Source organism: Zingiber officinale, chromosome 4B (genome assembly GCF_018446385.1).
Source record: "Zingiber officinale cultivar Zhangliang chromosome 4B, Zo_v1.1, whole genome shotgun sequence".
In the NCBI taxonomy this organism is placed as follows: Eukaryota; Viridiplantae; Streptophyta; class Magnoliopsida; order Zingiberales; family Zingiberaceae; genus Zingiber; species Zingiber officinale.
Genome location: NC_055993.1, coordinates 120,534,394 through 120,546,885, shown reverse-complemented (window position 1 = coordinate 120,546,885; position 12,492 = coordinate 120,534,394). Strand labels below are relative to the sequence as shown.

At 37.0% G+C, this 12,492-nt stretch overlaps 1 protein-coding gene across 1 annotated transcript; it reads right to left on the bottom strand.

Annotated features, from left to right (window-relative positions):
• Positions 1-822: 822 nt before the first annotated feature.
• Positions 823-5,485, bottom strand: LOC121976289 (putative disease resistance protein RGA3). The gene is made up of 4 exons (XM_042528390.1): positions 2,064-5,485; positions 1,597-1,978; positions 1,426-1,523; positions 823-1,339 (listed from the first exon to the last, which is right to left on the bottom strand). Exon 1 carries the CDS (start codon positions 5,436-5,438, stop codon positions 2,064-2,066), a length of 3,375 nt encoding a protein of 1,124 aa, XP_042384324.1. The 5' UTR covers positions 5,439-5,485; the 3' UTR covers positions 823-1,339; positions 1,426-1,523; positions 1,597-1,978.
• Between the last annotated feature and the right edge of the window lie 7,007 nt (positions 5,486-12,492).

The window sequence follows — 12,492 nt, the reverse complement described above, 5'->3', positions numbered from 1 at the left end:
TAGTTGGTATAAGTTGGATATCTAATACCAACTAATAAAAAAAAATTGAATCTTATGGATTGAGATTTGACTGTCCTCATTGTTTAAACACATCATTTATTTGACTGTATCATTAGAAATCAGCTATTAGTCAACTGATATTGGGTTTATCGTAACAGTCTTATCCTCTAACATAATCTTTTGTTGATCTTATCGTCATCAGTTGATTAATTCAAATTTCTGTTTGCACTTCTGGGATTAAATATCATGTCGACCTCGATTCACTTCTTTTGTCAACTTATTGATGTTTTATGTAACACCAGTAATGCTAATACAAAGATAAACTTGACATAGAAATTAGCCTAATATGAAACTACCTTTAAACTTTTATCAACTACATCAAAACTTGAACGTCTTGCAAGATAAACTTGCACATGCATATTTGGCATAGAAATTAGCCTAATATGAAACTAACTTTAAACTTTTATCAATACGTCAAAACTAAGGTCTTGTTCAATCATTTGGTGTTTGATTGCATCAACAAATGACATATCTAGTAATAGATTATCTTTATCATGATCATTATCGTAATTGATATAGACAGTCTTTATGTTTGAAATTAGTATACTTTTTTTTTATTGGATTGGCATGAAATATCTTTTGTAAAGGCGATTCAGACCTGCCATGGGATGAAACTGGTTTAATGTTTTGTTATGCAACAAAAGCCCAAAAGATGAATTGATCCTTTGGTGATCCAACTATAGAAGTAACTAATAGGAAACATAAATAAGAGCCTGAATAACTTGTTCTGACAAATCATATAACAATAAAACTATTTTCAGGGTACAAAATAGGGATAAATAAGACCTTAACTCATTACTTAATTCAAGTGAACACATGATTATGATGACCACGATCCCTTTTCCATAGTTCAGAACAAATGAAAATGGTAGAATTGCTTTTCAAAAGCCACGCTGAATCAATGCATGATCAATCTCGAAGAGAAAGAATAATAATGTTGTCAAAAGTGCTTCAGTTTCTACTTGAGAACTTGTCTTCACTACTACTACCACCACCACCACCACCACCAACAACAACAACAAGGCTGAATCCCAATTGTAGCTGCAGGCCTCCTTTGTAACTCTAAAGTTTCGCTTGCTTGCGAATCGGAGATGGCTGGGGTATGCATATCTGAAGACTGCCACAGACATGACAAGTGCAAATTAGACCACATGAAGCTGCAACATTGCAATCTTTCTCAACTGTATCTCATCCTGATTTGTAACTGAAGATCCTCCATCACTTGGTCTTTTGAAATACACTTCTATAAATTGATTTGTTTCTCTGACAAATCGACACCCTGCAGCATGTTAAAGTAAGCCGTTTGATGCATCTTAACCTAAGAAAGACAAGTAACTCCAAGGATGAAGTTGAAGGTGATATTACCAGTTCAATTCCAAATGCAAACAGCACCATAGAATCACACCTTCACCAATACAATTGAAGAAACACACAAAGTGATCGGTGCTTTTGCTGACGCCATCCTGCAGAAAGAAAGGTGATTGAAATGACTAAAAGGTTGTATGTGACGGAGGGCTTTGAAGATAGATGAATCACCTTATTCAATCAGAAGCAACATGTGGATCATAGTTGTAGGGCTCTTTGGTGTAGAGTATGTACCCTTTGACCTAAGAGGTGGTTGAGAAACAAATAGATGTATATATATATATAAAAAGGACAGGTCCTATATGAATATGTTCATTACATCTTGATACAGAAAATAGATACGTACAGACTTGCAAATGCATACAACACGATACAAATCACACTTTCACCAGTACAATTGAAGAAAATGCAAACATAAATACATACAAATAACACATTCACCAAATGTAAAGTAATCAAACCAAATGTAGAAAGAAGCAAACGCAAACAGCACCATACAAATCACACCTTCATCAATACAATTGAAGAAAGCATAGCTTTTTTTGACACTATCCTGCAAAAACAAACAAAGGTCTTTGAAAGAATTGTATGGTTACACGGGAAGGAGGAATCAGAAGAAGATAGACGAATTGCCTTACTCAATTAGAAGGAATGTTTGTATCATAGTTGTAGGGATCCTTGGTGTATCGGATGTACTCTTTGCTGGAGTATGTCTGTATTTCGACAACAGGAATATGCTTGAGAATGTCCCAATTCTCATTGCCTTCGAGACAGCTCATTAGCAGTTGAAGATTGCAGGCCATCTCAAACTTCTTCAAACTCCTGTGACTGCTGGCCATGTTGTTATGCTGCTCGATCAAGTCCATGAACCACTGCGGGAGCTGCTCCATTTCCTCTGAACATATCAACACCAAATGCTGCAGCTTGTCGAGATTCTCCACGCACTCCAAATTGCCACATTCGATTACCACGAGAGATCTTAATGACGAGATGTTGGATATCTTCTTCAACCCTCTGCATTTTGCGACCTCAAGCCTGTAAGCCAAGGTGATGTTGTTAATCTCACCTAGCTCATATGTTCGAAGCAGGCCCAGTTGGTTGAGGTTGGTGGCTCGGTGGAGTCCGTCAGGAAGAGCTCTTAGCATTGGGCAGTCGATAATAGCACATTCCATGAGACTTGGAAACAACTTCACTGAAAGAGGTGCTCCATTGAATGTCCACTCCTCCCATCTGGGCATGTCTTCGAATCGGAGCGCTTCAAGTTTGGGAAATGCAGAGCTTCTCGATCCGAGAAATTGAGACCCAATGGTCGTTATGGCGTTTGCACTTTCAATACGGAGGTACTTGAGCTGAGGCAGTGTGCCCAAGGGAAGAAGCTCCACACAACACGGCAAACCAAGAAGCATCAAATATGTCAAGTTTGGAAAAGATTCGGCCAAGGAAGAGGATGTCATCCAACTCGGGAACTGTCGGCCAGGGTAGTCATAGAAGTGAAGGTGGACCAAGGTTGATGAAGGCTGAGACATTTCATTGCATATCCTCTCGGCTTTACTGATTTGCTCCTCATTCCATCCTTTTTCTTCTTCCTCACCATCCACCTCCTCATTTTCGTCTTCTTCTTCCTCACCCTCATCCTCCACCTCCTCATTTTCGTCTTCTTCTTCCTCTTTAGTTTCAGTTCGTTGTCCAGAGCCATCATCCTTGCCATCACCATCTTCTTCTTCATTGGCTTGAGCATCGTGCCCTCCACCATTGTCATCTTCCTCCTCATCTGGTCGCATCCATGACAACGTAAGGTCCTTAAGAAATGGCTTGTTTGCAAGTGCAGAGGCTCCTTTTTCTGCCCTCTCAAGCCTCAGAATGATTAGGACTCTCAACTTGGAGAGATTTTTCAGCTCTTCTAAATCACAACCTTCTTCAGAGGTTGAGTCATTCTGTCCAATCATAAATCCGTAAAGGCTATAGATATTTTCCAGTTTCCCAATTCCCTTGGGCACATAAGTGAGCAGTGGACAGCCAATCATGTTAAGCCATCTTAGATTATGCAACTTAGTGATGGACACAGGAAGTCTTTCCAAGAACTTACACCCTAAGATATTCAGACTCTGAAGGTTTACAAGGTTCCCGATAGTTGTCGGAATCTCACGAATATTTGTTCCATCGAGATCTAGATATCTTAAATGCAACAATTCTCCAATGCAATCTGGAATCTTTTCAATTGATGTTTCTGAGAGATCCAAAACTCGCAAACACAGTAATGCTCGCACAACACTATCTTCAATTGTCTTGGTTTGAGGGGAGTCCGTGAGAATTAGAGTTCTCAAACAAGCTTGTCTTAGAATTTGAGCCGGTAACACTAGCATAGGCCCCATACAAGAGATTGACAGCCGTCGAACTTTCACATTATCATCTGCTTTGAATTCTCTACCATGTCGATATAAAATCCCTTCCTCTCTCATTAAATTTGCACAAAGTGATCTGAAGTGATCGTGCATAGAGAAGAAACTCTTGGACAATTCATCCTTTTTAGCTTCTAAGAGATTCCTACCAAGTAACTCCCTGTAAATCTCCTCCCCTAGATCTTCCAATGTTCTCTGGTTTTGAGTTGGAAGATCCCTCCTCCAGTTATCTTCTTCACTCATAATAAGACCTTCAGCAGCCCAAAACTGAACAATCTCCATAGAAAACATATCTTTTTGAGGGTACAAGGAGCAATAGAGAAAACATTGTTTGAATCTAGATGGTAAGTCTTCGTAACTCAAATATAAAGGTCTTAATTCTTCCTCAATCTGATCCATATTCCATGCATCACTTTCAAGAACTTCCTCCCATTTTGCTTTGTTTTGATGGTACAGAACCCCTGCAATAGCTTTAATCGCAAGAGGCAAACCATCACATTTGTTGACAAGTTTAATTCCTATTTCTTCAAAGCTTGATATCTCGTCTTCATCTCCTTCAACATCAAATACTAAATGTTTAAGCAAAGTCCAACCACTTTCTTCATCCATTTTTTCAACTGGGTGTATATATCTAGGTTTCATTAGCATTACGACCTTTTCTTTTCTAGTGGTAACTAATACTGTACAACTTATTGCACTTTTCATTATAGGTTTTCTCAAGAAATCTGTCCACACAGATGAATTCCATACATCATCTAGGACAATGAAAGTATTTCGTGTGAGAATAGATACGAGTGTATTTTCTAATTCTGCTTTGCTTTTTCCTTCAAAATTTTCTCCTTTGGTTTCACTTCCTTCGTAAGACCTAATTAACTTTTTTAGCAAATCAGACTCTGTGTAAATTTTAGAAACATATAACCAAATTCTTTTTGGAAAATTATCTTTGATTCGTTCATCCTCGAATATTTTACTTGCTAGAGTGCTCTTTCCGATTCCCCCCGTTCCTACAACTCCGAAGACACGACATTTCTTTGGGTTATTCTCTAGTATCAAATTAACTAGTGCCTCAATAGCATTTTCTATCTGTGCTCCTACAATATCTCCTTCGACTTGTAGGTGAGATGTCTCATGTGCAATCACTATATCAACATTTTCAACCACTTCTTTGATTGCTCGATCCAAGTAATTTGTTATGACAATATCTTTTTTTAGATCCTCTAACTTACTATTCAGTGCTATAATTTGATTGGCAATATTGTGACGATATTTAAGGCACCGAAAGCATGAAAAGAGATAGCTCCAAGGGATGCTTACAGTAGATGAACTTGATAAGGCTCGAGCTTTCAATAACTTTCCTCCTTCAATCATACAAATATCAATAATATCATCGGCATCATACATGATATCTTTCAACTTTCGCGCCCAGATGTCAATTTCATGATTTATACGCCTCTTTTGCTCTACTTGTTGGAGATAGCCATTGATTGTCCCCAACCTTTTTTGAAGGGATTTAATCTCTTTATTGATGCCTAGTACCTTAGAGATCTCTGCCTCCACCATGTTCGCTGTGGCCGTCAAGAATTTTGAGACAAAGAAATCTAAGACCAGTGCCATTCTTGGTGGAAGGAAGAGGAAAAGGATCACAAATTGTAGGGTTTGTTTTTTGTTTTGCATGGAGAAGAGCTAGTGCCCTAATATATAGACTCCAAACAATTAGAGCAATGACATTAATTTTCTATTTTAAAGTAACATATGCTTCTATTATGAACAAAGTATTGATGCTATGGATGTTGAATAATTAAACCTAAAAGAAATTTTAACTTTAATGTTAATTTGCCATATTAAATATTATTTTAGCACATGTACTTACAAACTTAAAAGTTTAATATATTCATGTAAAGTAGAGTGACTATAATCATTGAGATAAACATCAATAAATAATGAATAATGAATACTAATTGAAATGCTACTTCCATTTTGTTTAGTAAACACAATTTTCTTTTTTCTTTTCCATTATTTATGGAGGAAAAGGACGGGAAGTACATAATTATGTAATAAATAAATAGAGTGCATATACCCTCCGTTTAAATTATTCTTTTGTACAAGCTCTTCCTCTCATCTAAAGAAAGGGTCTTCCTCTCTTCTAAGGAAAGGATTTAGCATCAAGAAAAGTTATGATTTGGCATCAAGAAAAGGTAAAAGGTAAAAGGTAAAGAAGATTCTATTTTATATATTTTTAATAATATTAAGAAAAGAATCCTTTAAAAACTATTTTAGTAGCAAATGAATTCACACATTGTGTACACTTTCATGTACAACATCAATAAAGTAAAAATGTAAACGAAGGCTAAGATGTCCTTTGGAATAGGAAATAGATTGAAGAGAGAGATTTTAATTTGTAAGGAAAGAAGGATAGTTACTTTGATAGAATCAATATTATGATTTGACACTCGATATTTTCTAGCTATTCAAGTCAAATCTTTGTGTGAATAACTTGTTGAATTGTCAACTCCACCTTGATGAAATATGCAAAAGTGAAAGTGAAGACGATATGGACTCAATTGGTCTTCAAGTGTCAAGTGACAACTAGGGAATGGAACATTATTAGTATGTTTTTGGCGTCCTAATATAATTAGGGAATGTAGCATTATTATCTTGTCTCCTCAATATATTTATAAAGAAAAATTTATCGATGTTAATTAGTTAGTTACCCTTTTCATCTAATATACAAAATGGCAACATGCCCTTCTCATCAAAAACTTACACCAACAAACCATATATCTAGTAATAGATTGACTTAGTCATGATCATTACCGTAATCGATATGAACAATCTTTGTGCTTTGAATTATTATAACTTTTCTTATTGGATTGGCACAAATTCCCTTTTGTAAAGGTGATGTTTTTGTTTTGTAACTAAAGCCCAAAATGAATTGGTCCTTTGATGAGGTTAGATTTTTCATTTGGGCTATGACCCAACTATTAACGTATCTAAAAGGAAACATAAACGAGAGCATGAATTGCTTGTTCAGAGGAATCGTGCAACAAAGAAACTATTTTCAGGGTTAAATTATAAGACCTTATCTCGTTACTTAATTCAAGTAGCACATGATCATGATGACCAGGATCCACTTTCCATAGTTTAGAACAAGTGAAAATGCTAGAATTGTCTTTGGAATAAATTTTCAAAAGCCATGCTGTGAGAGAGAGAGAGAGCGAGAGAGAGAGAGCATAATGCTGTCTCAAAAGTACTTCAATTTTTCATTTCATTGTAAAAAAACATGAATATGGGACGATCTATTTGACCTCATGAAAATTTTCATCGGTTATCAAGAAAAATTAAAAAGTGCTCATGATGGGTGACCCATAAGCCCAACTTCTCATGATTATGTGCTCTATTTGAAGGAAAAATCCTTATAAATGTGTTATAGTTGGGATTGAACCGCAGATATTTGGGTGACAACTTGACGTCCTTCCACCGTACAGTAGCCTTGCGGACTATAAACTTTCTCATTTTCATTGTATGATAGCAAAAGGTGGCTCCACATGGGGGTCTGTGAAAAGGTAAATCAGGAAGCGTTGTTGACTAGTGCAAGGGAGAGATTTTTTTTCTCGATTTTATTGAGATTTGAATCCTGGTCTTATAGTAATAACTTTGTTCTGTACTAACCAATTCAACCCTACCTAGAGGTTTCTCATTTTCATTGTAGCACTCGTGTTAGGTGTATTGATGGTCATATTATTGATCATCATTGGCGAAATTAAACAGCAGGATTTTGGACATGTTGACCTTGAATTGAGTCTGTATTATTCTTGGTTTAGACCAATGTCTGTGCTTGCTTCTAATCAGTGGAATTGAATCAAATCCTAAACCTTTCTTGTCTTCCTCTCTGAGGCTGGAAGCACTGGAAACAAGAAGCCATCCACTCATGTGATACTTGAAATCTGGTGTATTCCTATGTATGGTGTTTGTTATGGCCACGGTATGAAATGCCTGTACACTAGTGATGACTATACCTGTTGAATTTACCTTCAGAAACCACATCCTGTTGCATGCTAAAGTAAGCAATTGGCTTGCTTCTCAACCTAAAAGACTGTTGAGAAACATATTGAATGTAGAAAAAAGATAAGTCCTATATGAATATCTTCATTACACCCCGAGATCGATGCCTCATTCACTTACAAAGAAACTCCAGATAGAGATTCACATACCTGATCCTGCAAAAAGAGACAGAAAAGAAAAAACCAACCGATTGTATGAAGAAGATAATTATGAGAATTGACTTATGAGTTCAAGGGATCCAAATGCAGAAGGAAGCAAATGTGTAGATAGGTTGTTCATATTTGGATGAGGTCAATGCAATTAATGTTATGGAAGAAAAATCTATTAAGATTTTTTGTAATAAAATTCGGTTGTGATTTTATATAACAAAATTTTGTTATAATTTTTCATAATAGAATTCTGTTGCGATTTTTTATAATAAAATTCTGTTATGATTTTATCGGGTCTGGATTTATACATTATTTATAGGGATCATTGTAAATCTATTGTACAACAATAATCATAAGAATCATGTAATGTGATTCTCATGTGTAGAGAGAATTCTAATAAATCTTCGGCCGTTTTGTGGAATAGGCACATTGCTGAACCACGATAACTCTTTTTCTTTCTTTTTTTCTCCTTCCTCGTGTTTGCTCTCCTTTTGTGCGTCTTTGTCTTGTTGCTCTGTGCGATCTCTTTTCTCTCTTTATCTTTTTCCACACGTTAGAGGTTGAGAGGTGTCGCCCCTTCTTTACGCAACAATTAGTATCAGAGCTGTAGATTTTGGCAGATTTCTTCAACATGTCGGGGACGACTTCTGCAAAGTTTGAAATGGTGAAGTTTGATAGAACCGGAAACTTCAGATTATGGCAGAGAAGAGTCAAGGACTTGTTGGTGCAACAAGGTATGATGAAGGCGCTAGGAGAAAGGAAACCGGAAAGCATGGAGAGATCAGATTGGGAAGAACTTCAGACGAAGGCAGTAGCAACAATTAGGCTTTGTTTTACAGATGATGTGTTGTACCATGTCATGGACGAGGAGTCATCGGTGGCAGTTTGGCAAAAGCTGGAAAGTCGATACATGTCAAAGTAATTAACAAACAAGCTGTATCTCAAGCAGAAATTATTCCGGTTGAAGATGACAGAAGGAACTGATCTGAGCCAGCACATCAACGTATTCAATCATATTGTGAGCGATCTGAAGCGGGTTGATGTGATGATCGAAGATGAGGACAAGGCGCTAATGTTGTTGAATTCTCTACCCTTATCTCCTACGTACGAGAATTTGCTTACTACTTTGATGTAGCACATGGAACTCTTAAATTGAAGGAGATCACAGGTGGGTTGCTAGATTTTCACCAAAGGAAGAAAACAAGCGATGAAGTTTCTTAGGGAGAAGGACTCGTGGTAAATAGCAACCAAGAGCGTGGTAGGAGCAAATCTCGACATGGATCAGGTAACAACAATAAGGCTCGTTCTAAATCGAGAAGGAAGAAGGTGATCACGTGCTACAAATGTGGAGGCAAAGGTCATATCAAGAGAGATTGTCTAGAGATAAAGAAATATGTTGTAGAGAACAAAGGTAGTTCAACAAAGTCTGCAAATATAGTTGAAGAAGAAAATTCAGAGAGCGGTGATGGAGATATGCTATCAGTTATGTCAAGTTCGGAGCAGCTGACGGATGGATGGATTTTAGACTCTGCCTGTTTATATCACATGACTCCAAACAAGGATTGGTTTGACACCTATAGGGTAGTGGATTCTGGTTCAGTGTTGATGGGAAATGATGTGTCATGCAAAGTTATCAACATAGGAAATGTCAAAATCAAGATGTTTGATGGTGTGATTAGAACTTTATGTGATGTCAGATATATACCAGAGCTAAGGAAGAATTTGATCTCACTGGGCACATTGGATGATATTGATTGCAATTATAAATCAGTGAGCGGGATGATGAAGGTCAGTAAAGGAGCTCTGACAGTAATGAAAGGACAAAAGATAGTAGAAAACATCTACAAATTGATAGAGACTACAGTAGTCAGACAATACAATCTTGTGGCATATGCGTCTAGGACATATGGGTGAATGTGGGATGCTAGAACTTCATAAGAGAAATTTATTGAAGGGTGTTAAGACATGCAAGCTTAAATTATGCAAATTTTGTGTTCTTGGGAAACAGAATAAAGTGCAATTCAAGACGGCAACAAACAAGATGGAGGGGATTCTGGACTACGTACATATGGATCTCTGAGGACCGGCCAGTGTAACATCACGTGGAGAGCACTTGTATTTTGTAAGTTTTACTGATGATTTCTTATGAAAGGTTTAGGTATACTTTATGCGCCTCAAATCTGGAACTTTTGTAAAGTTTAAATTGTGGAAAACTGAAGTGGAGAATCAGACCGGAAGAAAAATCAAATGCTTTAGGTCAGATAATGAGACTGAGTATATAGATCCAAAGTTTTAGGAATTTTGTGAGCAACATGAAATAATAAGGTATTTCTCAATTCATAGGACACCTCAGCAGAACGAGGTAGCGGAAAGGTTGAACAGGACAATCATTAAGAAGACAAGATGTCTCAGGCTGAATGCAGGGCTTGCAAAGAATTTCTGGGCGGAAGCGGTTAACATGACATGTTATCTCATTAATAGATCACCAAGGGCAGCACTAGAAGGCAAAATATCAGAGAAGTATAGATAGGGAATCAGGTAGATTACTCTTATATTCGAGTTTTTGGATATCCAGCCTATATGCACATATCTAGTGAGGATAGATTAAAACTGGATGCAAACTCACAGCAGTACATTTTTCTGGGATATCAGAAGGAGTTAAAGGCTCCAAGCTTTGGGATCCTAAGGCACACAAGGTGGGGATCAGCAAAGATGTGGTGTTTGATGAGAAAACTATGCTACAACGTACTCAAGAAGAAGGAAAGGAAACACCACAAAGCAACATGGAGAAAGATGTTATGCAGGTGGAGCTAGAGAATCATGACTCCGATGATTCTAGCTTAGAGCACATGGAACATTGCACTATAGCTGGTGGCAGAACGAGATGAGTCGTAAAACCACCCACCAGATACAAATTTGAAGACTTGGTATCTTATGCGCTTATCACATGTAGCGGAGACCCTACATCTTTTTAGGAGGTGATACATAGCTCTGAGAAGGACAGGTGGACGGGTGCCATGACAGAGGAGATGAAGTCGTTGCATAAGAACCTAACGTGAGATCTAGTGGAATTTATCGCGAATTGGGCATCAAATGATGAAATACCAAACCCCTCCTACGCTAATGTAGCATAGGAATGACTCGGGTCGTCTGCCAACGAAAGCAACGATAGGATGGTAAACTTAGGATCATATGTTATTTCTATTTTTTGGGGTTTTTAATATGGAAATGGGGTTTTGGATTTTGATTCTAAACCTAACAAATTAAAAGCAAGACAAGTAAGAAATTACACTAATGCGGAATGAAATCTAACTAAGTGTGAATAATTAATCCACAACACATTGTCACTCTACGCTATGGATTAACTATCAACACAAATAAACTAAGGAACAGAATGACAAAGCATTAAATGAAACCTAATCTAATAAATGAAAGACAATGCAAATAAAGAAACTATATCTATCCTAACTAACCATTGAAGATTTTCCTACATCGCATTGTCACACTACGATACAAGATTATCTATCAATGGGCATAACATAAAATAAAGCATTAACGAAACTAAGAATGCAATGAAACCTAAAGCATGTAACAAAACCTAAAACATTAAAGAAACCCTAAGCTAATCTATCCTAATTGCATTCAATCAAAACTAGAACCTAACGAAATTTAAAGAACAAGACAAAACAAGAATTTAACAAACTAAAATGCATCAAATTAAACCTAACTCTTGGTTGAAGCAATTCATCGAACACGTTGTAGGCGTGAAACTAATTAAACGTAATTTATGCAATTTAAACATGAAAGATCAAATTAGCTACAAGCATTCAATAATAAGCATCAACACAAGCAAATTGACAATAAACATAAGAGAAACTAAGCTAATCCAACCAAAATCCACACTTTCGCTTCCGATTCCAACAACTATCTTCGTCGTCACACGAAGACCCGGCTCCGGAACCCCCAAGAACCAGTGAACAGTAGCACTCTGATGGACTTGCTGCTAGCTTCAACACCGACGAGGATGAACGGATCTTCCAACAGAGGATGAAATTGGGCTTTTGAAATTGGGCTTGAAGAGTGGACTTTTGGATTGAGTTTGAATTAGAGCTCCACTTCTTGGATGAACCCTTGGATGCCTTAAGCTTTAAATCAACGGTCCTGATCGCTTTAAATCATGATGAAGGGTTGGATCACTTAGATCTGAATGAAGGGGCAGGATCTCACTGGATCTTGATCAACGGTCCACATTAATTCAGCTTGATCTCCTCCGTTTAGCCTCCAAATCAAGCCAAATTTGATCCGGTTTGACCCTAATCCATGGCTCTTTGAATTTCCTACAAAATCACATAAAATATGAAATTAAATTCTATAAATTGCAAGAAATTTATAATTAAGTCCAAAATGAATCCCTATTCGTAAATCATGATATAAACACAATATTAAGTATGCGAGAA